At 39.3% G+C, this 27796-nt stretch overlaps 1 protein-coding gene across 3 annotated transcripts in view; it reads left to right on the top strand.

Moving 5' to 3' along the window:
- The window catches only part of Rorb (RAR-related orphan receptor beta), a 180588-nt gene that overhangs the window by 133992 nt on the left and 18800 nt on the right, over window positions 1–27796 (top strand). For all 3 annotated transcript variants that reach the window (NM_001043354.2, NM_146095.4, NM_001289921.1), the window contains 5 exons: window positions 15059–15180; window positions 16664–16796; window positions 19871–19978; window positions 22053–22163; window positions 24935–25047. In NM_001043354.2, the coding sequence (NP_001036819.1) occupies window positions 15059–15180; window positions 16664–16796; window positions 19871–19978; window positions 22053–22163; window positions 24935–25047 (587 nt within the window). The remainder of the gene's footprint in view (window positions 1–15058; window positions 15181–16663; window positions 16797–19870; window positions 19979–22052; window positions 22164–24934; window positions 25048–27796) is intronic.

Here is a 27796-nt window from a genome sequence, read left to right as displayed (position 1 = left end):
AAAGATTGCAGGGACTACACCGTAAGTGCAAGTATCCCAGCTTTCTTCTCTGTAAAGGTATAGCAGGCAGACCAGACCATCGCTATGGATTTGAGGAATCTAAATTGAAGAATTTGACATGAGCGAGATATTCTGGGGAGAATGCTCACACACAAGTACTTGAGTTTAATTCTCAGAATCCATATTTTTAAAAGCGTAGTACCCCACATATAATCTCAATACTAAGGAGGTAGACACAGGCAGACCCCTGGACTTCTTGGCCAACCAGCCTAGACTACTTGAGCTCCAGAACAGAGATCGAGCCTGTCTCAAAGTAACAAAGTAGATAAGTCCTGAGAAACAACAGCCAAGTTTATCTCACATACATGTATAGACATATGTAAGCATACACATATGTGCATGTACCCACACAAATTCTGTATGGGATTCTGGACCACCACAACAAAGACTATGATCTTGGCAATACAGAGTAACAAGTTAGTCCCTGACATTTCCCATTATGACGATGACTTTTGACTTCTTAGTGTACAGTGTCAGGGTGCCCCATCTCAGGCTAACCCTCTTCTGACATTGTAATATTTTTTGTCTTTTTAACTCAACAGTCTAGTGAATGCTCAGTGGGTTGATCTAATGAACTGCCACAAAGATAAGAACAGATTTTTTAGGGTACTTCCCTCCCTGACAACAGAGCTCCATGTGCACCTTGCCACAAAGAAGCTAGATTAAAACCAGAAGTGACTGCCTCCAGGCTAGGAGGCAGGCACCTGAGTTCCAATCCTGGCTCCGTAGTTTGCAGTGTTAAGTAGAGCAAGTCCTTTGACCCCAGATCTCTAATCTTTGAAAGGGATAAAGCAGTTTCAGGTCACGGGGATCTCATAAAAAAGACAACACCAGACAAGTTCCCACTAAGCCTCTGCTACTGTGCGTAGTGACCATCAAATAAGTGACAAGAGCCCACAAGTGTTTTCACTTTACTTCTGGTGAACATATAATGAAATGTTGGCTGTTCTGGGAGCTTATAACATGCATTTGCGGAAGAAATAATGTCACACAACGATAAACCTGAGATGTGACGTCTCTGTTTCAGTGGTGTCTTGTGTGGTAGAAAGTTAAGCTATTGATGTCCCAACCAAAAGACACCAATAGCTGGACTCAGACTAGTCCACTATATTGTCATCCTTATTATATTGAAGATACGTTGTAAAATTTCATTTTCACAAAAGTCTTAAAAGAAAAAAAAAAACCTCCTGTTTCAATGCAAAAACAGAACCCCAAAGGCAATTCACTGCTTCTCAAGAAACCTGTGGTAACTTCCTGACAGAACTCAGGATCTACTTCAGTAAGTCTAGTTCCAGGGTCTTGTGGCTCATCCATTTACCTGCTACTTATTCATTCACAACTCCTAGAAATGGCCTTTGTGTGAAGGGGGCCTCTAAACTTTCAAGAAAGGTATGTCAAACCAAATAACATACTATCTACTACTCAAGCTCTTGAGTGCAGTATTGTATTGGACCATATTTAGTCCCTGTGAAAGGGAAACCTGGAATTGACCAAGCAATCTTTGCCCTCATACATAAAAAAAAAAAAAAAAAAAAAAAAAAAAAAAAAAAATCTATCACGGTTTATTTATGACTTATCATCAATAGAGATTATGATAAGAAAAATACAGCCCAAACCACTGTCTGTGAGTTCCTGTGAGCCATCGCTTTCCCTGTCTGGCCCTCAGCCTATTTTCCTAGGAGCTGAGAGAAGAGACCTGGATAGTCTCAGGTTTTATCATGGCTTCCTGCAGAGGCACTGCCTCCCAAAGAGGACTTTTCATAATTATTTCAAGACATCAGTAGTCTTTACAGATCTCTCCATGTGCTCTAAATTTTCATCAGACTTGAAGAGTGAAATTAGAATTGTCCTGTGAGTACTCTCAAATGCAACAGACTCTTAAACCTAAATAGTGGCTCTGTTCATATTTTGCTAAAACAGCAATGCCACCTAGTGGACACAAACCCATTCCATGTGTATGGCTCTAAGTGTTATGTGATTACATGACACAGTAGGGTGGTGGATGCCTCCCCTTGCCTTAATGAACTATCTAAAACTTGCCGTTTGTGTCGCTGAAACACTAAGTCCATAACAGCATCATTATGGGAGAGGTGTCAGAGAGTGCTTATGGGCTCTGGTTCACAGTCAAGCTGCAACCTTTTATCTTGGGCAAGTAACCTGACAGCTATGAGTCTCGGCATTAAACCTGGACCAGTAATAGTCACTGTGCTTATGCATATATACTGTCCAAATGGATAACTGAGCTGATATTTATAACTTCTGTTGATATTACTTGCCATGCTCAAGAAATCACTGTAACAATATGATTGACATTGTAATTATTACATGATAAGATCCCTAGCTGTTATAGACAATATAATCACCTTTTACCATTGTACTAAATGATACTCTACCTTTTAATTTTAATAGCACACTAGTGGATAAAAGATGCTCTAGGTATCTTTTGTATACCTATTTTACAGGAAATATATATATATATATATATATATTGAGGCTTAGAGGTCACAGTCTCACAAACACCAAAGAAGAAATTTGAGCGCAGGTCTAAGAAATCGGAAGCCAGTTTTTTAGACATGAGTATGTGTATTTTCTCCTGGAAACACTGAGGACACTCAGAAGCTCATTCTCATTACTACACAAAAGCATGTTTGGCCCTTGGTGCCTAACATCGTTCTAGGTGACACTAAATAAAGTTCACAGAGTTTTCTGTGGACGTTTTGTCTTTATTTGATCATTAGGCATCAGAGTGACTCTTCTGCTGGCATGCTGGCATTTGAAAATTCCTGTACAGACAAAAGAGAAAAATCTGGGCTTAGCAACATTTTCAATAACGAACTCAAGACTCTGGCACACTAAGAAATTTGTGAGCACCACATTTGGCCACTGATTCTGACTGCCTCCTCTGGTTTCTGAGAGGGTAAAGAACATGCAGTCCTGCCACCATGCTGAGCTCAGTCCTTATGAGAAGATCTTTCTTCTGAAGCAAGGTTTGGATTAGCCTGTGCTCAACCAGTCCTCGCATCCTTGAAATGTTTAATTAAAATTGATTTGTGGACTGCAACATAACAGTCCGAACAACTATGTATAAATCACCAAGTCAATTATTATAACTGTTACTAAAGTCAGAAATAAGCCCAAAGCAAGTCCACCCTTCTCCAAGGGGTCAAGAAAACCCACACTTCCTGGAATAAGGATCCTGGTGCTAATAGTTTCTGTTTAGAGGAAAATGGAAACATCTTTCACGTGTATCAGTCAGCAAGAGATTTACCTCCTGCTTCAGATCAACCATGAAGAAGCTTCTAGATAGGTTAAAGGTGAGAAATGGGAGTTTGTTCCCTAAGACACAGAGTGAGTCAACCCAGTAAAGATCAACTCTAACTTAAGCAACTTGTTTTACTACCATAGACTTCCATGCATGCTTTGAAGGATTTCTTTTTGCAATATTCCAGCCACTAAATCAGCAAACTGCAGCTTCTATCCTTACCATCTAAGTGACAGCGGTCAAGAGAAGTAGTTACAATTAGAATAGAATAGACTGGCTATCAGTAGTGACGCACCAGCCTAGCGTGCATAAGACCCTTAGATAGATCCCCAGCATGCTAAACTAAGTAAATTAATTTTTAAAACTGTCATAGAACCTAAGTCCTAGGTGATCCTGGATATGAAGTTCTGGGAGCTGGCGCGTATCAGCTACTCAAGACCCCTTCTTATCAGGGAAACTTTTTTATTCCCAGAATCTTGAGGCTGGAAAGCAAAACACAGTTAAGAGAACAGAAACAGCAAAGAATATTTCAGAAATATATCCCTGGGCTTTTCAGAATCCCAAGAGAAAAAGAAGTCATGAAATAAGAAGAAACTGGAAGTCAACCGCAAATTAATATTTAGGCCTTAGTATTGACAGGCCTTGGCTGAAAATTTACTTCGAGCTAGCATGATGGATGTGTTATGTCTCTGGGAATAAAATTTTGCGTGGTTGGTGATAGAGAAGGGAAGCTAGGCAGAGGATTCTCAGAAAGTGAGCAGGAAAGAAAATGGAACCATTGGCTTTTGCTTTCCATCAGAGCTCTCTGATACTCTGGGGATGCCACAAGATTATATTCTCAGTAAAGCTCATTTAAGCTGAAGGATGATTGACAAGGTATCTAGAAAGTTCCAGAAAAGAAAGTTCAAGGAGGCAGACAATATTTTTAAAAGGAGAGAGAAAATTAATATATACACATGCATATATATGAATATATATGTATATCCATCCTTAAATTAGCTGTAATGCTAAGCAGGATGGTGTGTCTTCCATACCATCGGCTGGGTCTTCCCTCCAGGTGTAGACAAGGGAATGTGAACTCCAGGTCTCATTCTTTCCACATAGTGTTAGCATGGATTTGTTCTCATATTCCTTTTGTGTTCTATTCATGGAATCTGGAGTTTAAAGTAACAAACACAGAAATAACCCTCATTTTAGATGTGTCTATTACATAACTGAGTACGATATGAATAGTTAGAGGACACTACACAAGCAGATTGGCATAAAAATGATCTAGTCTCAGTCATGTACGACTTTATACTGTTAAGGCTACAGAGCCACACAAAGGATTTACTCAGGGTGCTTTATTTTGCAATTTTTTCAGTAAGTGTCAAATGTTGACTTTAAGAATTAAGTAGACACCGTGGACTTAAAGCAGCCTTTTATTTTTAAAGATGGTATAGACTTTTCTAAGTATTTTATAACTGCTGTTATTTAACTTCCTGTGGGGGTGTGATACAGGGAACAGACGCTGCAGCTCCTGAAGTATCTATGTCCTCTAGTAGCATCTGTACACATACAAGTGACATTCAGTTTCTAGTAATAGAGGTCATTAACACAAATAGGATACTACATCTATTGGAGAAAGCTTTCAAATAGTCTGAAGAATGGAAAATACATTGGCTGTGGTTAAGCTTTTCTTAACTTGAGGGTAAATGTTTTGTAAATGTCCCATAACCCCCTGGCTGACACTCACTCCAGCCACAGACTCTGCGGGCATTTAGAGAAAGTATTAATATTTGCAATCACAGGAAATCTTCTATTCATGTAGGCTGGTTCCAAGTGTTCCTCTTTATGCAGCTCAGTCTCCCCATCTGAAAAGTAAGGCAACTGGACAAAATGACCTCAGAGGATTGTGAGGGTTTTTTTTTCCCACTTTCCAGAGAGTTTTGACAATGCACACAGGCAATCCTTATTTCAACAACTACAACAGGAAAAGCACAGAAGAGTGGCAAAGAGGGACTTCTGAGCCACTATGCACTCCATAGCAGTGCTAAATAGCATGGTTGTGGCAGTAGCCATTGAGCCCCTCCTCAGGACCCAGGAAACCCTTCTCTGGGCTTCTATTTAGTGGTGTGACCATGACCAAAACCCAGCCAAGCACTTGCTTCTCTCCATCTACTATCCCCCCAAAACCATATAACTAAGTAAATAATAACAAAATGAAAGTCAGGGGCGAAAAGAGACATCTGAGGGACTAGGTGGTGTGGCCAGTCCCAATACCTTCATGCTTACACACAATGGACATATCCGGTGAATAGCTGTGCAACTGTAGCTTCAGAAAAAAACCTGCCTGTCCTCACTGGCCCACTCCATGGGGGTCGTCACTTCCAAGTCTCTCTTGAAGGAAAAATATACATGATCATGAAGTAAAAGAAAGTCTGCTCTTGACTACTGAGGAAAGCCACCCCAGCCACTGGAAAGAGACATACTTAGCCCCTATGATGCTTTAACATCACCCTGTTCTTCCATCACTCACAGATGATCTCCCAACATCTGCTTCGTTCAAGCACTCTAGCTTCTATTCAAAGAAAGAATTCTCCGAGTGTGTGAACTGAGCTAATCAACCTGATTTGCCACCCACTTTTGAGCTGACTGTGATTAGAATTGATTCTAACTGGTGTGTAGCCATGAATTATTTTAGATGGTACTTAGGACAGAGGACTCTATAGCTGTTTTTTAATGATCAGTCAAATCTGCCTTTATAGATATCCTTTAATAAATCCTCCCCTGAAGACTACTAATATCATCTAGTGGTAAGTCTGAGGTTACCTCAGGGGCATGATTTCCCATAATCCAGAAAGTACACAAAGCACTTTGAGAGTAGGAAGGCTCAAAGCAAATATTAAGGTTTTTCTATACCATAATCAATGCAAACATGCCTGTTCAGTTCAAGTGCTTATGAACATACGTATCTATTTACAATACAGAAATGTTCGTGCCACTCTTAATACAACATGCTAACATTCACTAGAGTAAGGAAATCATCCAACACACTTTTTCGATTTTGAGTTGAAAGTGTGAAAAATTGATCTTCGGTGGATTTTCCCCTAGAGATATTATTTTAGGATTAATTCTTGACTCAGGATTCAAAACTTCATAAGAAGATTCTAAAATCTACTGGCAAGTGGGGGTGGGGGGGGGGGGAAGAAAGCATCGAAGCCACTGGAAAAGCAATTCCATTTTAGACACTCAATTTCAAAAGACATCATAGATATAAAATGTTCCACAATAAGGAAAGGGAGTGATTTCACGAAGGTCTTCTTTGGTTTATAAAATGGAATTCTAGGACGTACAAGGTGACATTTGACGTGGCTTTTACTGACAATACCACCCGGAATTGTGTTTCCAAGCATTCTCCTGCAGCGAGCCACGTTTTCACCTTACTCTGAACCTTGACCTTGGCTCTATCTCTTGTTGTAATGGCACAACACAAATTCTGTTTTCAAGTATCCTTTATTTATTTTTTTTTTGAAAGAGCTACTTAGGGGTAAAATACCACAGTGGCCAAAGAACCAGGAAATGCCTATTGATCATCAGATTGATGGTGATCAGTACACTTTGGGACTACTAGTCTAGCGCGTGGCTATTTACCAACTAGAAGAGGTTTTATTTCTGTGATGGGTAACATACAAAGAAACCTGTAGAATTGGAAAATTTTTAAATTTTTTTTTTAGTTTGAAGTATAAGCTTTCTTTTGAGAACATGTCCTTAGTACTAAGGAGGAAAAATAATTTACTGTTTAAACTTGAACCCTGAAAGACCTGTTCTGTACATAAGAAACTGTTGACTCCTTTGTAAGCAGACTGTTCAAACATTTTGGATAGTTTTGTTCTGGACTCCTTAAAGAAGCACTATTTTAAGCTGGCTAATTAAATAAATTATTTAGACAATCAAGATATTTTATTAAGATGTACATTATGTATTTGAAAATACAAATGTGATCATCCAAAGGTTACCTCTAAATTTTTTTTCCAAAGGTCAGAAATGTATTGACTAAACTTCCAAAACTGCAGTGAGAAAGGGAGGGGGGTTGCTTCCATCTAAATTAACAATCAACCCATGTGTCAACAAAATTCAGATAATAAACATCAATCCTGGTGGTGGCCCTAAGCAATTTTTATAATTAGATTCCATCATCTGTGATCCTCTAACCGTCCTCTGGGCAGGATCGGGGCTGCAGTTCTTAAAGGGGAATAAGGAAGGATTCTGTCCGGCTTTGTGCTCCATTGTCTGTGCCTGTCATGTCAGAATTCCGTGTGCCTTTAAAGCTAGGATCGGTACTGTCTTTAGCTCAGTAGGATGCATCTTGCATGAGTCAAACAGAACAAAATGTGCCAGGGAGCCTCTCAGACTTCCAACGCCAAAGAACGTGTCACTGTGGCTAAACTTTCCTATGGATGGAACCAGGACAGTTAGAGATGAATTGACTTTCTCCAAAGCATAAACGAGAAGATGCAAAGGGCTTATATTAGACTTCCCCGCCTTCGAATACAGCTGCCTCAAAGCTGGGTACTGTAGGACACTTAAGCACACCCATTTCTCCCCATTGTTCTGTGGAGGAGGTCTTTTACTTGGAAAGTTAATTTTGAAATGAAATGTTTTCATAATAGATTCTTTCTCAATGTTGCCAACTGGTTTCAAGAAAACTCTAATTTCCCAAAAATTACACATGCACTGTTGAAATAAAACAAAAGATGCATGATCCAAAACAGCTTTCAACCAACCAGCAATGAGAAAGCATCCTCTTAGGTAGTTAATTTGGTTTTGCTATGTTTTTGTTTGTTTGTTTTTTTGTTTTTAATCAGCACAGCTTAAATACAAATGCTTACATGTGCTCTTTTGAATCTTCTAAATTTCTCCCCTTCTTACCTTCTGCTGTTATATGGGATATGATCTTTCTGAATATGAAGAAAATGTTAATAATTCTAATTCCTTCTTCACTCACCCATGTGATTCACTTCACATGTTATCACTGCCTACATTAATTTGATTTATTCTATTTTCACTCTTTCATATTTGTGTTTTGTCATACTTTCAGCACTCCATAACTAGACTATAAACTACAAACTATAAAATGATATAACTTCATATTTTCTTAATATGTTATTTTCTAAAAAGTCTATAAACATCTTTTGCTGCTTGTCTAGAGTCTAAAAAAATCAATTTTGCTACTCTCTGATATGAGTTGACAATAGAAAGCCCATGAAAAGCAAACTGAAAGCTCTTCTGACTCACTGGGGAGAGTGATGAAGGCCAGACAATGGACTGAGCCAATAAACAACACATAGGTTATTGTTGCCGACAATTCCCACTGAGAAGAATGCAAACCATAAATGCTAAAGCTGCTGTTTCATTAAAGGCAAATGGATTACTAATACATTGACCATTTAGGCTTCAGGGTTACTGATGTTTTAATCATATTCATGCTAAAGGTCGTGCATTCCAACTAGAAATTCAAAATATCAGAAAAGTCTTAACTGACATGGTCTCTTCTGACACACCACCGTTGGTAAGAAACCACTGCACTATTAAACTACAGAAAGGTATAAAGTCCCATTAAACTACAGAAAGGTATAAAGTATGATTCATGGCAAAAAGCAACATGTGCATTTGGTTAAGTGCTTTTCCCTCTCAGTCAGCTGGCTTAATATATATAGTGTATTATAGTATAGTTGCTGCTTCAAAGTATGGGGCCTGGCAAACCTTGATACGATGAAACCTAACATAGGAGCTTAAACCTGCTGTCAGAGAGTCCAAGGAGATAGCCTGACATTAATTCAAAGTGAATCCACATTCACACAAGGAATGTAAACTAAACACAATTCTCAGCCCTTCCCTAGATCTTTATGGCAAATGACAATTTTAAAATCCACTAATCATTTTGATTGAGGCTAAAATATAGTATTTTAGGAAAATATTTCCAAACTTAAAAAAAAATCTCTTATGCAAGTTCACAGAGAAGAAACTAACCCTTCTCTCTTGTTGGGGGGGGGGGGGGGGTTGGAGTAAGGAGGGGATTGGGATGTTCAGATGTCAGCCCTCCAGAACCATGTAGTCTTCTCTACTCCATGCAGTTAGACCTGGATGCTCCTGGTAATAACACTAATAGCAGCCGTTTTTAAAGATAAGCTCAACTCTCCAGGTCCTAATGAAACCACCTGTGGGATGTGGGATGTGGGACCCACGACTGAGACCATGTAGCCTTTGGAGAGCACCATTTGCTGAAATGTCTAGTGAGAGCTAAAATAAGCCACTTTGGTGGAGAGGAAAAAAAAACCCGCTGAGTGGTTGGAATCAGAGCTGCAGAAGGTCATTTGCTATTTTAGGAGCTGCAAGCTGGTCCCCGTTTTATAACATCACAGCTACAAACATGAAATTGTCACCTTGCCTGTCAGTTTTCTTCCCTGCTGAAGCAGAGGTGGCCTGCTTCGCATTGAACCTGGCAATGGGTGGCTTGTTTCTAAACTTTGCTGTATTGTTGAATTGGTATGCAAGAAAAGTTATTTCCCATGTGTTTCTGCAATTTTGCTTCAAAATATTTTTTATGCATCTTTTTATGGCATCCAGTCTAACTGACCTTGAAAACTCCATCTATGTAAACTCACCCTGCATCCCAACCTTGCCATGCTGAAAGTGCCTTAAAAAGGATTCCTTATTCACTTTCACTCATTGACTACATTACAAAGAGAAGTACTCACAATGGACAAGAAGTGTGGAAGTCAGAAAAGGAAAGAGACACGCCGAAAGACAAAGAGACAAAGACATACACGAAGGACAGAGACTGAGAGACAGAAAGACAGAGACAGGGACAGGGAGAGAGACTTATAGGATTATTTAGGCACGGACCATTTGGAAATGGAGGAAGGATGTTAGCTCCAGCCCCAGGCTTCCATAATTATTGCAAACACTACAGAGAATTACCATCAATTTTATTCCATTTTCCCCTTCAAAATTTTAATTTCTTATTTCTTATTGCCCACATCATAAGTAGAGTTAAGATCATCCTTAAAACTTTTGGAGAAGTGTAACAATTTAGTGATATTGTTTTATATCTTTTCACCAAAAATAACAGAGAATTTTCATGGATTATTATCTCCTGTGAATTAACCGTTGTAATTTTTTTTTTATCACGTAGTTAAATTCATTTAGGAACTTACAAGTTCTATTGGTTCATTTTAAAACATGGATTCAAATAAGCTTCCCCTAAGAAAAGAATCAGAACTACAATCTAAGTCTACATGTAATGTCAGTGAAAGGGGGGGGGGGGATTTATGTTCATCAGCACAGAAGGCAGAGGGATGTTCCATGAAGTTAATAGATGCAAAATAAGGAACATGGGATTAATATTAACCTGAAATTACACACCCAGTTTGCCTGGCCTGGGCCAGAATTAGCACTGTTCCTCCTTGTAATGGAGAGTAGAAAACAGAATTGGATATATTATATTGTGTTTCTCATTCTTCAACATCACTTTACTGGCAATTAAAGCAGCTTTCAGACTCTCGGTGAATGGAGCAACCTCTGATTTACTGAGGGTATGTACAGGGTCTTTACAGAGGGTTTACAGCTGTCCTTAGAAATCCGTTTCCCTGCATTGATGAATCACCTTCCTCCTCCAGATCTCAAAAAGCACAGGCTCCATGTGCCCCACCTCGAGACATGGCGGACTTTGTCATATTCCTGTTGAACTCATTATTCCAGCACAGCTCATGCCAACTCGTCTTTCAACATGTACCCATCTTCAGCCCAGGCTAGTTAAAGAAACCAATAGAAGCCACCTGCGGAGAAGTAGCTGCAATCCAAGTCAGGGTACCAGATGAAGGGTGTGTGATTGCCCAGTAAGATTCCATCGTCTCTGTTCTCTCTCCTCTGCCTCCTTTGTCTGGACTTTCTCATGTGGCTGGTCCCCAGAGGGGACTGCATCTGCTATTACCTTTTCTCTTTTTTTTCAGGCAGGGACTCTCGAAGCTCCTTTGGCTCCCAGCAGGAACTTAGCATACTGTACTCACTGTCTCTTCTTTGTCCTTTCTTTTTGAGTCCTTTTCACAACTGCAGACTCTCAGCCCAAGAAAACTATCTTGCTCTGATGTTCAAGCATCTTTCTAAGGGACAGAGTGAGACCTCTGGCCATACTCTTTTAAGACCAAGAATAGCTTTTCCCTGTGTTATACTGACCTGAGCCCGGAAAGGACCAAGTTAGTTTCTGCACGCAGTCCTACCACACACTGCATTGGGAGCCTCCATTGCCATGTGTAAAAGACATTTGACTTATTTCTCATCAGAGGGATGTGGAAAATCATCATCTACTTATAGCGTTCACGTCTCTCAATTCTAAATGTGTAGGCTTTAAGGTTATCAAACAAAAAGACAAAGCTTAGCTTTCTCAAGTGTTTTGGGAATCAAGGAAGGGATAAAAGGATGTTTGGGTGGTTATTTGATGAAAGATGATGGCTGTATTCATATAAGGATGTGTGGACATTTTCCAACCTATGTATGTAAGTGAACAACAACTAAGCTTCTGCTATTGTTACTGTTTCTTGTGTTATTGCCTTGTGTTCTGGTCCTGTGTATTTCCTTTCGGAATTGTCTGGCACCCAAACCTTCTACCCTTCTATGTCATGACCTAGTACAGAACATCTTATATCTTACCTACATTTTCACAACAACCTGATTATGCTCACACACTCCCAAATACAACTCCTTCTGAGATCACCTTTCTGGACCAAATCTCTAATCTTGTCACCCTCCTCCTTCACAGCGTCCTCTGGCTCCCTGCTGACAAAGTCTAAAATCACAGAACAAGTAATGCCTGGACATTCTTTCTCAGCTATTCCAGCTCCATTCTGTACCCTCATATAGTGTCATTTCTCCCCCATCTCCTCCACACACTCAGGGTCACAAACATTTGACCTTTTGACAGAGAAGATGGAACTGACTCCAAAATGGCTTTTGCAAACTCTTTGCAAACGAGTCCAGAGTTGCCTGCTCTTTCTAACCCTTGTTTCTGCAGTAACAACATAAAAACTGAAAAGGGTAGTTTATGATGAAGAGTTAAAGGTTGTACAAGTGTAACAGATAACATCTGAAGTGACCTAGCTTAGTGCGCATGCCTAGCTCTGTCTTCATAAGATTGTCCCCTCTACCTGCATGCATCTTATAATTCATCTTATCCTCTTCCGTGTCACAAACATTCATCCCTCAGATTGCATCTTCCCTTCTTTCTCTCAAATCTTCCCCAGATAGGGCTGAGTACTTTCTTCTTGAAGATACTCCAGAAAGTAAGGGCATTTATTACAATACATCCTAAAAGATGAAAAACAATATCTTTTGTTTTAATCTATACTTTGACCTGATCTGTACTAGGGTTTTTTTCTTTTTTTAAGCATTTGTTGAGTGAACATATAATAGTATTGTTTTCCAGTTCTTGAAATATTTAGTCTTGAAGGGTCTGAGACAGTTTCATAAAAAATAACCACACTATGAACCTGGCTAGAATCAGGACTCAACACCAGAAGGGAGAATCACAGTATGACCCACCAGCCCTACTGTATGAGGCTACAAAGAGGCAGGAAAGCCTTCCCCACAAGTGCACAAGCAACCAAGTCCTGATGTGAGTGTATACTTAACCACCAATCTTCTTAGCACTTCCGCATACTGACTGTCCTTTTACTCCTCTGATATACCTTAGAACTACAAGTGTCAAGTGCCAGAAGACCAGAGAATTCTTAAACTTTTGTCCATAGGTCCAAAAAGATAACCTGGAGGAGGAGATGACCAGTTGCAAGGCAATTCTAAGTAGCAGTTCTAGTTTTGCTTATAAACCCTGAAGCCTGTGAGTCACCACCAAATCAGCATACCTTTGAAGATGAAATTAAGCCACTCTAGGTCTAAAACTGTAAAGCTTTCGTGTTAGGTTTTCATTGCATAACTACTGAAAAACAGATATCTATTTTTATAATATAAATAATTAGACTTCCCAAATGAAATTGAAAAATAATGAACCATGACTTACCAATCTATTTTAATATAATGTAGAGAGTAATTCCCACCTTTTTTTTATAACATAGGAGGGTATTCAATAAACTTTGAATATAAGATTTTATAAGGAAAGGATTTTGTAGTATAGTATGCTAAAAGGCTAGAAATGTCAAGGTTGAAGCCAACAGAATATGATCAGCATCATAAGTTAGCGTTTTGTAGTGTCTTCATCTCTGTCCCTTTATAGTTCGGGTTTGAAAATCGCAAACATGTATTGAAATGTCTCCCATCAGTAGTACTAACTGAAATATCAGATAACTCTCTTTTGTCTCCATCCAACTCTTCACGCTGCTTCCGTGGTGGGAAATCACAAAGAATGTCTTCTCATCGATAACTGTAGCAACCACTTACTCGGAGTTCCCAGTGTGCTCATTAGCTTAGGAGAATTTCATTTTAGAAAGTTCGTTAAAAACATAGCTTACATTTTTCATCCCTTGTGTCTCTGAAAAGCAACCAACTTCACACCGCATACCCCAGAAACACAGCAAGGGACCAACGGGGCACTGACATATTACTTGGAGACCTAGCCTAGAAAACTAAAGTGAAAGCATTTAGAACAAAAACAATCTTGAATTTCCAAAAGCACCTGAAACACAAGATCACTTCTGCAAGAACAGTAGTTACCAGGCAGACGTGTTCCTCTTCATCCATGTACACTGCACATTACAGGATTCCTGAGTATTTTGACTTCTCAAGCTTTCCTCTTCTGCACGTATCCAAACAGCATGTGGATCTATGAAGAACTTCCAGCGAGTGCCATCTGACACAGGTCACTCCTAGCTGGTTTTCAGGGGAGCATTCCTGTCCAGTTCCATCACGAAACCAAAGCCAAAAGGACAGTGACTTAAGAGAGAACATAAACTACAGCTACCTGGAGGCAAACAGCCCAGAACACGATCTGTCACTTTCCTTTTGTTGATATGATCATGTCCTTGTGTATAACTTTTTGACAAAGATTTCATCACATGAAAAAAAAACTATAAGTTTGAGCTTGATGATTGTATGAATGAAGGTTATAGTTACCACCCACTGGCCAATGTTATTTTGTCTCTACCTGACTCTGGCTGTTAAGTGTGAGAGATACACACATTGCACCAAATAGGGATGGAAATGCATGTCATTGGGTGCTTTCTTTTTCTAATAATGCATAGAGTAGCCATGTTTTCCTAATAATGTACAAAGTAAACAAATTGTTTGCTTTCTCCTCTCTACATAGACAGCCTTTCTTTTTCATTGTATTATTTCATCCTATTCTTAAAAACAAATGAGCACAAATATGTATACTTAATCCCCTCCTCCTGGTATAAAATATGATTGCAGTGATTTTTCAAAACCTTATGGAGTAATTGGGATGTGTGTTAAACTGTTTAGAGATTGTCAGCCAAAAATTGAACAATAGGGTAATTTAATATGTGTTTTAAAGGCAAACAGATATGCTTTACAACTTGCAAGATACCAAAGCTATAATCAAAGAGAGAGATGAGAAATTTTTGACTGAAAGACAAAGACTTTGGATGTTTTAAGATAGGAGGTGACGTCTAGATCCTCTCACATGACTGTGCACTTAGCTCATCACCATCTGTGTCCTTACAGACCATCTTCTAGAAAAATATTTAAACCACAACAACCTCAAATTGCTTATCCTTTTTCTCATAGATCGAATTGCACAGAACATCATTAAGTCCCATTTGGAGACATGTCAGTACACCATGGAAGAACTCCATCAGCTGGCATGGCAGACCCACACCTACGAGGAAATCAAGGCGTATCAAAGCAAGGTACTCCAAGAACCATGGGAAACAGGTCACCTTCGACGTTGCCCATTTCTGATTTCTTCATCTCAGCACTGTTGACATTTTACACCTGAGCATTCTTAGCTGTTGGGTTACTCTGTGTATTATACAAGCCATTCATTGCCTCTCCAGTTTCTCCTGAGTGAGAGAATCTACAACAGACCATGGTTGTAGAAACCAAAATTGTCTGCTTGTTCCCAGAAGGTCTATAGCAGGCAAGCTACCATGATGGAAAGCTATGCCCCCATTTGAATGACTGGGACGATGGTGCCTGTATCAGGTGTTTTGGAACTTCTCATGGTAACTATGGGTTAAGCCAAGGAGCAGATGATATTAGATTATCATTGCAAAAATGGTGCCCAAAGGTGGTAAAACAAAAACAGAGAACAATGCATTCTACATTTGTATTCTTGTCCAACATTCTGGAAAATAGTGCTGCAAAAGAGTAGTTCACCCCATACCATCAGTAATAATCCTATTTCTCTGAGTACACTAGACATATTTAAGGGATAGAGTTGCTCCTGGAGGCTCAGAATTCATGTTATTTGATTTCAAGACTGAGATTGGCACCCACAAGATCTACCAGTTGGTGGAAATTTAGTAAAATAAATGTGTTTATCAAAACATATGATTTAGACAACATGTTGATCTAATTCTTGCTACTTTTACATAATTATGAAAACAGACATAAGAAGATCCACAAAAAGCACACTTCACAGTCACATAGATTTAGTTTCTTAGTTCAAAGAAAATAACTCAAGTATTAAAATATATTTGAGGGTCTCTATTACTTATTGAGCGACTTGACTTGAACTCATCTTTCCTATGGAATTTCTTTTATACAAAAACAAAACAAACAAACAAAACAATTTATAACTCATGTTTGGTGGCTTCTGCCTACAATTCTGGCACTCAGAAGGCAAAGGAGAAGAACCTTCTGAAGCTGACCCCCCCCACACACACCACACCCCTTTAAGCTCTGCATTTTGTTCTAGGTCAGCCTGGATTACATGGTGAAACTCACCCTCCCCCATAAAATAATAGACAACCACAATATCAGGATTTTTTTCTTAAATTCTGGGAAAAGAACACAACATGAAAATATTATCTTCAGTGTCCACCAGGTTCCCAAAAAGACAGTATTATGGTGGATGCTAGGATAGAAATCACTCACTATTCCTGAACATGGGCTTTGTTTATGGCTATTGAACTAAGACTGAGTTTGTTGCAGTAAGAAATGGAGAAAAATAGTAAAGAAAAATATTTATTTTGCATTCTATAAACATCATTTCTCCTTGTTTAGCTATGGTACTTTGATAGTTGAGAACAATAGAATTCACGTAATCAAAAAAGAAAGAAAAAAATCACTTCCCACCTTGGGTGGCAGTGACAGGTGGGGCAAGGCATGCGTATTTCCTCATCTCCTTGGAAGGTGGTCAATTCAAGGGCTGTGTCCTCTCTGCTTCAGTCCAGGGAGGCTCTGTGGCAGCAGTGTGCCATCCAGATCACCCATGCTATCCAGTACGTGGTGGAGTTCGCCAAGCGGATAACAGGCTTCATGGAGCTGTGTCAGAACGATCAGATCTTACTTCTGAAGTCAGGTGAGCCTTCTGACTTGTGAGGGCCTATTTCAGACAGGGACTGTTTGGCCGTCAGCACTCCGCGGGTCCTAGAAAACCCTGCTTCCACAGGTAGGTCTTTTTTGCCACCCACACAGTCACCTAACTCCCTCAGGAAACTCAGTAATAAAAATGCCCTGATATCCATTCATATACCCCTTTGAAGTCAAATACAATTTTGCTTATTGAAAAGTAGAGCTATTAATTGCCGAGGCTGAGATGCCCAGCTTGACAGGCAGTGAAAGTAATTAGCATGTCAAGGTGGCTGAATTGCTGAGCTGGCGCTAAAACCAGCTTCTTGCTCCTGCAAGAGAACAAAAACATCCAAGCTGGCTGAGCTGGGCCTCTGTGGTCACTTCCAATCATTTTAATGAGAATAGCCTGCAGCCTGGATCTACTGGAAGAAACTCCTCTGTGTTGGGATCCTTCCTTCTTCTCTGATGTTCTCTTTAACACACAGGAAATACTGACGTTATTTGTGGCCTTAGCAAAAAAAAAAGTACTTGTGTCTCTCTTGGATCCTTTTGAAAAGAAAATTGGAACCCAGTAGCTTTTGGGTTCATCTTCCTGGACTCATTCACACTGAAAATAACATCCTTTTCCCTCGTACATATCTCCACATTTACACATGATGTTTCATTTATTTTTATGAGATTGGTATCATTTCAAACTTGAAACAACGAGAGTAAAAGGCCGTGTTCAATATCACAAACCATGATAAAGCTGCCATTTGAACATAGGCCACCTAGAGTTGTTATGGTAGCATGATGTTGATTCTTTAACCAATGATAGCAATGGGCAAAAACTCTGACTCAAGCACTGATTCCAATGTTATCTCAGTTATCTAACCATCCTAAAATTTGGTTAAATAATCATTTATTTATTTTGTGCTCAAGGCTACAGTTTATAGAGCTCAGAAGGATGGTTTCTCCCTACTATGCTTATTTTCCTGGTGTGCACTGAGACAATTCCCATCAGGACAGGAGAATCCATTTTATTGCTCACGTGGGCAACAATCTGCTGGTGAAAGGGTAGCATCAACAAAGGCTCTGTGTTGGGGCTTCAGTTGCTGTCCCTGTAAGAAAAATGGCTCCACAGATGGCCTGGACTTCCAGACAGTATAGTCACTGGGTTCCAGAATCCAGAATTCCAAAACAACACAGCGGGAGTTCTTATAATCTTCTGACATACCCTAAGAAGTCACATTAGGTTATCTATACCATTCTCTACCAATTAATGCTATCATGAAAGCATACCCAGGGTCAAGTGTACTAGGCATGCCTTCTACAGTAAGGTTTTGGAAGCATATGGAATAGGTGACATTTTTTGTGACTCTTATCAAAAGAATAACACCTGACCTGTTTGAAGTATGGCCTTGAACAAACACCTTAAGAAGTCAGTGTTCTAACCTTTAAAATAAAGAATGGGACCAGAACCGCAAACTAGGAATTGTAGCAAACATAGGAAAGGAACTTTTTAACAGTTCAGAGATGCACCCATCATCGCAGAGTATGGAATTCAGTCCCTTTAGAGGGGAACCCAGTTCAGTGCGTTTCTGAGATTCGTATATTCCCAATCCGTGGATGGTATTTGGTGCCATTGAATTACATGATCATTCATATCCTGCCTCCTATACAAATGGTGTCTTCAGTATAAAGGTACTTAGTACCTTAAAGCCTCCTGTAATTTCTATTTACATGAATCTATGTGAAATTCACTTGAAATGGTCATTACCACCAGGAAACTGTCTTCTGTAGTGCAGATGTGCGATCAATGGTATCTGTTTCCACTGGTGTCAAGATGACCATACCGGGTTAATATTTGTACATCTTCTCCTATCTCTATACTCATAGGCTAAAAGTAAGGAAAAATCAGCAAAGCATAGGAAATAAAACACAAACATGATAAAGTGAGGGTGTAAGGAAGGTGCCATAGATGCAGCCAAATCAGCTGTAAGATCTTCACACAAGAATGTGGTACTCCGGAGTCTCTCGCCTTCAAATAGGGCAAAGCTCACATCTCTAAAACATGGAGAAATGGGACAGCAATAGTGTCTCGGGATAGAAATGTTTGTTGAGAGGACAAACAAAGGCAATTGACTAATTCATTCACTAAATGTTATTAAGCACCCACTCTGGGCTGCCAACTTTCCTTGGTCCTACACAATGTCAGACTGAGTGAAATTACTCCAAATGCGTATTACTGCTGTTACATGTGGCAAAAATCCAAAGGTGAACCTTTCCAGAAGTAACCCTTTTTATACTAAAGCTCATAGAGTAGATGTGGCTGACACTTCCTGGACCACTTATCAACTTTAAAAGTTGAAAAGCTGGAGTGAAATTTAAAATTTGTCAAAAGACAAACAAAAAGGAAGGAAATATTGTCTTCCATTTTATCCAGCTTTTAAATATATTCTTTTTATTTCTTTATCAAAGTATCAAAAGATCTTGATTTCTAAAATTATTACTCTGTGTAATAATTTTTCACATGTGTAGTAGTACCTTCAGAAGAGAGTATAGGATCTCCTAGAGTTTGAGTTTCTTAATATGGTGCTGGGAACCTAACAGAAGCACATACTCTCAACAGCTGCACCATCTCTCTGCACCCCTAAGATGATTACTTTTGAAGAAGGACTCTCTTGAAATGTCCTAGGTCGATGATACATCTCAGAACTTTGGGGCTGAGGCAGAAGGATCTTGAATATAAAGCTGACATAGGCTGCAGGGGGAGATTGTATATCAAAACAGTAAAATTGTAAAATGTTTCCTGCCTCATATGCACTTTATTGCTAGATATATGATATACACATTTTTAATTCTTTTAACTGTATAATACATACTAAGGACCACTTTATTGTTGCATAAATGACATACACACATATATTTTTTTAATTTTTATCTCTTTATACTATCCACTAAAGACTACTTTATTGTTGGATATATGGAACATGCATGTACATTTTAATTCATTTAACTCTGTATAATACGCACAAAGGACCACTTTATTGTTGTATATATGACATTCATGTGTACATTTTTAATTATTTTATCTCATAGGTTGCTTGGAAGTGGTTTTAGTGAGAATGTGTCGTGCCTTCAACCCATTAAACAACACTGTTCTGTTTGAAGGAAAATATGGAGGAATGCAAATGTTCAAAGCCTTAGGTAAGTTTCCCTTGGATGACAACAAATTTTACTAAGTGTCTTCAGTTTCCATATACTTAGACTCGAATAGCAAATGATATACCTTGATTCTTTGGTAGAAGCTAGGGTCTCATTATTTGATTCGCATTGGACCAGGTGAGTGTTCAGTATTCTACCCAGCTCTACAGGTCCTGTAATTACAGTTCCTAATCAGAAAAGGAGAGAACCATGAGCCCTATTAAAACTGGCACAACTCTGGCCTTACGGAAATAAGCAAAGTGTGATGTTAAATGAACTAGGTCCACTCTTGATCACTCTTTGTATGACCACCATGTTTGTAGCTGCTGCTTAACTGCTCTATGGAACACATTGTGCAGACCATTGGTGGTCTATAGGAGTGACCCGTAAGTTTCTTAAGTAAATTTGTAATCACTGGTCAAGATAAAAAGCAATAACCATGTGTAATCACCACGAGAGACTGTTGCTGTTCTTGTTTCTTATCCAGAAGACTGTGAGTTTCTGGGAGCACAGACAGAGTTGATACTGACCTGGTCAGAGTGGCCCCTAGACCATTCTTCGGAGTCACAAAAGCAGGATCAGTCTTTGGAGGTGCTGAGTATCCTCACATCCAGTCTTCAGGATGAGGCATGGATGAGAACACTAGCAAAGATGGGCTGGTGCCAGGAAAGGTCTGAACAAACGATAGGGCCACTTGTTCCATAGCTGCCCAAGGACACCAAAGAAGCCACTGCCCTTTCACCCCTTGTGCTGTTAGCTGATATGGCAGCCAACAGCAAGCCCAATGGGCTGGCAACATTCCCTTTCTACAGCTGATATGCATCCATGCCCTTCTCGAGGCTAGATTTTCAAGAAAGAAGGAAAAGCCTTCTTGGCAAGTAGCTTCAGGATATTTCCAGCTTCATCAAATAAACATTTACAGAGATGGGCGCAGAGATACAGTGCTATTTTGCCAAAATTCACAACGACTAAGAAACTGACCTGTGAGCCATTTAATTAGACAATGAAAAAATCAGTCTAATTTAGGGGGGAGGTATGGAGCACAACATTAGTGAAGCTCATTAGCATTATGTAAGAAGTTTCAGTTTGAAGCTCCTGGATACCTCATGCTGCCAGGTCTCAGTGCCACTACAGTGACACTGCCTGAGCCCCAGTGTTGAATGCTCTAGGTTTTCTGTAAAAGCTGTGGATTTAGTCTAAAGGATTCCCAAATCACTTTAATTTTTTTTCCTTTTTCTTTTCTTTTCTTTTCTTGTCAGTTTTGTTTTTTGAGCTCATAATGATTCCATTTTTTCTCTTCCCTTTCCTACCTCCAAACTCTCCCATATGCCCCTCTTTGCTCTCTTTCAAATTCCTAACATTTTTATTAATTGTTATTACAAGCATATATGTAGAAGTACATACATAAATATTTCTAACTATAACGTGCTCCATCAGTGTAAATTACTTGTATGTCTGTTTTCAGAGCTGACCATTTGGTATTTTACCAATTCCTAGGGAAGACTATTTCTTCCACTCTCAGAATCCCTTAGTTGTCTCTATCCCTTTGCTGAGGTGTCACGGTCTTTCCTTCATCCACTTTGGCATATCTATTGTTGTCTTTGTTCAGCTCTTGTCTAGACAGTCATGTAGGTGAGACTTTATAGGGGTGAGACAAAATCTCACCATGTCTCCAGGCTGACCTCAAACTTGCAATCCTCCTGCCTCATTCTCCTGAGGGCTGGCATCCTACACATGTGCCCCCAAATCCAGCTTACTTACAATTTTTAGGTAAAAATATTTTCAGATTTGTAGGACTTAGGTTATGTGTTCCCAGCTGAGGTCACATGGAATCCACACTAGCCAGTATTGTACCCCATTGTTGCCAAGGTTATCTTCAGCTACCTGGCAAAGACATGGCCCAATTTCTTCATTCTCCACTGAACATCAAATCACTTCATGTGACAGGGGTCTGAAAATGTCCGGTCTAGGTTTCTAATATGCAAACCCCTGACTACGTACTTGATAATGAGGTATTTCTAGCTGTGCGCCATTCCAAGTTCAAGTATTTCTGTTTAAGATTTCTTCTTCCTTTTAGGTTCGGATGACCTAGTGAATGAAGCATTTGACTTTGCGAAGAATCTGTGTTCCTTGCAGCTGACTGAGGAAGAGATTGCTCTGTTCTCCTCTGCTGTTCTGATATCCCCAGGTAGGAAGGCGCCGGTCCCTTGCCTTCTTTTCAAACCTGCTTCACTATCTTTAACATCAATTGCACCTTCCCAAGCCAATGCGTTCGAGAAATAACTTTAAAGGGACTGCATTTTCTCTAGCAATTGTTTGATATTTTTGGACAATGCAAAGGCAAGTAGCTTCACATTTATTAATGGCCAATTTTCTTCCTAACACAAGGATGTCACATGTGGCAGGGATCAACCCAGATTCAGGTAAGCAAAATTATTCCTTAACAAATAATAAAAATGAATAGTGGGTTAACTGAGCAGCTGGGCTCTATTTCTGGCTTAAGAATAAAGGAAATAATTTTTTTAATGTAGAGTCTAATAGAGTGAAGCTTACAAAAAATGCCTAAACGAAAGACCAAGTATAGGAACTTTAATACATTTTTTAAAACTTTTCTACCCATGATGCATTGCAATCATCTTTTGAGACAAATGAATTGTCTCTATCCTTAGCAGTATTAAGTGTTTCCAAGTGGAAGGCTAGCTGCAGCGGTGGGACTTGCCTGATGAAGAGGACGAATCTCAGACATGGCTTCAGGGATCTGTGTAACTCCAAGGCTGAAATTCCCTCATTGATAAAATAAGACAATGGACTCTGGAAGGGGTCCGGGCTAACATTGTCTCTAACTCTAAAATGCAGTAAATTACTAAACTGTTTTCCAAAGGTAAAATGTGACATTTAGGGAATGACTTAAAGTGTAGCAACAGAGGGACTTTAAAGTGCCAGTCTGAAGTGCAGCAGTAAATAGCTTAGTAATAGATAATCATAACAATATAATGAAAACACTGTGATACTAAATATGTGTTCCCTCTTTGACCAGTCACTCAAAGGGCTGTCTGTTACATACGTAGCATCATTGCTCATTCTCAGCTCTCTTGAGTGAAAAATGAATCCCTTTCCATTTTTCACCTTAATTCCTTCCATAATCCATTTCTCTCTGAGATTAAATCTCTTTACTTACACCCTAGTGTTTTTCTGTAATGCTGGAAGAAAATGTTTTAACACAGTTTTAGGGTTTCTTTTATTAATCATTTTATTTGTTTACATTTCAAATGATATTGTAGTTTGAATTTTATCATATCTTTGACATGTCATCCTAGCTATAGTCAAAAATGAGTGCCTCTGCACATTCTTATGCAAAGGCTATCTTACAGTATGATCACTGATAGTTTAGCCAAGTCTTCAATTTTTTTGTTTCTGGTTTTCATTTGACCCTTTTCATCAGAACAGAAAGGCCCTGAAGCACAAACACATATAGGAAAGGTGTCAAAAGTCCTTTTTTTAATAGCAACTATATACCAAATGATGCCTTCCTATATTCTCATGACACTTAATTCTCTACCCTGAGCTCTGCTCCATGGAAGATGGGTTCTATGGAAGCAGAAGACAGCCCCACTCTGGTTCCTGCTGCCTCAAAGGAAGAGCCTTACAAAGACTCCCTTTCTTTCCTCTTTGAGCATGTTTGTGGAAATCAGTAATATCCTAGCAGCAAATGCTGAAGACATGCCATCTTCAGCTTGAAAAAAGCCATGGAAATGACCATCCCAGGAGGTGAAGCTGTTCTCCCTGAGTTAAAAATCAACTGAGCTGTGCAGGCTCTTTTTAAAACTAGTGAGGCTATCCTTCTCATTCTCTGAAGAGTTTGGAAGCATTCTATTTGTCTTACTCTCCACCTAGTGGGGAATCTTTCAGCCCTAGTAGCCCACCCACACGATATCAAGTGCCCTGTTTTGTCATCCTGGCATTGTGCCGTGCTTATACGATACGGAAGATCGATCTGTGTCCTCTCAAGTCAGATCCCACTTTCCCCCAGACTTTTGACTTAATAGCTACTGTCTATTTACTCCCAAATAATTTAGGGAAGGGAAAGGAAACTTAATTTATTCTGATTGACAATTGTCACTGAAGTCCTTTGTGCTCACTTACGTAAGGGTTTGCTTAACTCTTGGCTTGACTTGTCCTTGCCTTGTCTAGGATTACCGAGTCAAGTTTCTCACCTGACCTGAACTATGTTTAGGAGGATCACGGCCAAGTGCTTTTCCATGAGTATTTGTTCAGCATTTGGAGACTCTCAGCATCTCTTGATCAAACTAAGGAAATAACACTTGAGCACATTTTGTCACCATGGTGTATAAATCTAATCAGAAAAAAATAGACAAAGAAAGGAGTGGAGGAAAGACAGAGAGACAGAGAGACAGAGAGAGAGCACACAAGAGCATTAGGGAAAGGAAGAGTACAGAGCAAGAAAAGGAGAAGGGATAACCTAACACTTAATTCAATACAGGAAAATAAAACTCAGATGTTTGTTTCTGAAATTGATGTGTGCATTCTATAAATTATAGCATGGCATCAGCTTTATATCTGATGAAGGAATAACTCATGCTAAGGAAAAGGACTGCGATTATTAACAGTATTCCTTTATGGTTCCAAAATTATTTCTGCTTTGAAAGAATATCTAAGCATCTGTTGGGAGGAAGGAAGAAATATTGAAACACTCACAAACACTAGGCAAAGAAGAAATTTGTTGGAACCAAATGGCTTCTCTGTATCCTTACACCACGTGTGGTCAGCCTCACCTCACTATTTACAAGATATTCCTGTTTCAAATAAAAATAAACAGCCTCAAAAGCAACTTAGAGCTACACAATTTGAGATGGCCTGAGACTCGGTGTTTATATATGTAGGTAAACGAAGCAAAGTTTCTGTGCCCTTTCCTTATTCTTCGGCTTTTCCCCTTGTCAGACCGAGCCTGGCTGATCGAACCAAGAAAAGTCCAGAAGCTTCAGGAAAAGATTTATTTTGCACTGCAACATGTGATTCAGAAGAACCACCTGGATGATGAGACCCTGGCAAAGGTAAGTCTTCAAGTCACAGACCTGCTGTCCCCAAAGGAGCCCTGCATGAACAGGGTGAATGTCTCAGCAGCATAGACTGCATAAATGTAGACACATGCTTTTTCAAAGGGAGATTGGCAAATTTTGAGACATTGAGAAAAGAGTTCCTTTGTTTGAGGAGTTGTTTTGCATTTTGGTTGGTTTTGCATTTGGTTTGGTTGGTTGGTTGGTTGGTTGGTTGGTTGGTTGGTTGGTTGGTTACTAGACAGGGCCTGGTTATGTGCCCCAGGCTGACCTTGAACTCACAGTGCCCAGCGCTCTTCACTTCAGCTTACTTAATACCAAGGTTACAGGTGTATACCATCATTGCCTAGCTAGGGAGGATTGCTTTCCTGGAGAAGGACCATACTGACAGATCAGAGACCAAGACACAGGGAAACAAAACAAAGGAATCTTGAGTATGTCAGTGTCATCAGAGGAACAGGCACCTTAAGAAGGGCAACATGTCTTCAAATTCATCTGCAAGCAAGAAGAAGGCTACACCCCTATAAAGTCAGGTCTGAGCCAAGGTTAAGAACACTTAGATTTTTATTAAGTTAGAAAGGAGCATCGAATGCTGGGTGTGACTCTCCGAACACAGGAGTGGGCTGCCATGTGAAGTAGCTTGCCACTGTCAGGTTCTTGTCACTATCTGGTTACCTCTCAGATGTGTCTTAAAGGTTCTACTCGAGAAGAAAGATTAGCCTGATGACCTCTTAATTTCCTTTCCACTCTGATCTCTTCATATAGGTCTTACCCTGGGGTTATTTCAACATGTGGACTTACCAGGGGTAAATGCATGCAACATGACATCTCTTTCTTGGTTTATCTTAATTAAGAATGATGGATTTTAAGGTGATGTTGTGTGACAACTTTTCCTGGGGAAATGCAACATGCACGTCTAATAAATTCAGAAAGAAAACCCATACCAGACCACTCATACTACCAGACTCCAACTCAGTGAACACAGAGTTTTCTTGGAATTACTTACAGGAATATGTGGGAAAGTTACTTATGGGAACAGAAAGGATTCAAAGACATCTACATCACCAAGGCCCACTCCAGCTTGGGTGACAGATCACAAAAGCTGTGAAGCTGGAGCGCACTGTGTACCCTGCAGGCAGCTGACAGGGTAGAGGGTGTTCTTTCCAAGCAACTATCATCTAAACCTCCTCCAGACAGCTCTACAGGTTTCTGCTTCTCCCAGGCAGCTGGCCTGGTATAAGAGTCTTCTTCGCAGCATGACTCTTCATAGTCTTTGCAGGTTAGCTCTGACAGTCTCAGAGTGACTCTGCTTTTATTACTTACTCTGGCAGGGAGGGGCTTAGGGAATCTGGTCAGTTTCAGGGACTTCCTGGAGCTATTGAGTTGTTTACCTCCCTGTTTAAGGAATTTCCCTTCACTATGGAATGTTTCAATTCAGAGGAAACTGTTACACAATAGATTAGTATAGAGTAAAAATTGTTTACCAAAGTAAAGGGATCACAGAAAGAAGAAAAGTAATTATCAGTGGTTGACATTCAACATTATTTTAGATCTTAAACTGATTTCTCAAGCACTACAATTTTTTAGAGAATAAACAATATTTTAAATTTTAATGTATTTTTGGTTTTTTAAGAACTAAAATCTTCAGAAGGTAAGAAACTGGGAAATTCAACTTATTCTTGGTTAAAGATAATAGAAATCCTACTCTTTATATTTTTATCATTAAGACTTCCCACTCTGCTCTTGAAATTCTTTATTTTAAAAATGGGGGAGGTAAAGACTATTTGAAGACACCATCAGATTTTACTTTGCACATACTGAGAACTGCTATAAAAAAAAAACTCATGAGTTAAATATGCTGCTTCATTATGATAAAGTTTGTTAAAATTAACACATCACCAGGAAGAACATTTCCACACCATTTTACAGTGATAGTTCCCTTTGACAGAACTTCTCCCAAGGGCAAGACACTTGCTCTCTGTGCCTCAGTTTTCATCTAGTCAAGAGAAAGCTTGAACCAACAGCCTCTCTGGGTAGAAAAGGCAGTAATATGAATATCTGCATATAAGCCTATAATTCATTAGCTCACAGGTATAAATAAATCCAGTAAATCGATATAGTGGATTTTTCCTTTCCTCTTGGTGCATTATTCATAGTATATCATACTAGGTTTTTTAAGGAAACTTTCATACAAATATATAATGTACTTTGACCATATCTGCTCCATCCCTTTTCTCTTCTCCCTAGAAATTTTTCTTGCTTGTATTTTAGATCTCTTAAATGTTTGGTCTCTACATTTACCTTGTAAACCTATGGTCTTAAAACAGAGTTAAACAAAATGTCTTGCTATTCTGCTTGGGAAAGTTGTTTGTCCCAAACCATGCTCCCAACATCAACACAAGAAAGGTGAAAATACCATATTTCTGAACTGACGCGTTATAAGATTAAGCTTATGGCTCCTCTAAGGAGGTTAAATGTTTGCAGTTACATGTTTACTATGGTTTCTATATCCTGGCCTCTAGGTCATGATTTGAACTACTCATGGCTTTAGAAAAGAGTCAGAAATTGACAAATTTAATATACTTGATGGCAAGAAAGCAATCACAACATTGATTCTATGGATTAGCTTAAACCTGCTTTCTTAGGTTTAGCAAGATAAAAATACACAATTCTATTCTTCTTAACAACAACAAAAATATTTTTAGAAGATTGGATCCAGGGAGAACTCTAGACAAGAATTATTTCT

This window comes from Mus musculus, chromosome 19, assembly GCF_000001635.26.
Source record: "Mus musculus strain C57BL/6J chromosome 19, GRCm38.p6 C57BL/6J".
Lineage (NCBI taxonomy): Eukaryota > Metazoa > Chordata > Mammalia > Rodentia > Muridae > Mus > Mus musculus.
Note: the sequence above shows the minus strand (reverse complement) of the source record. Positions and strands in the feature narration are given on the sequence as shown.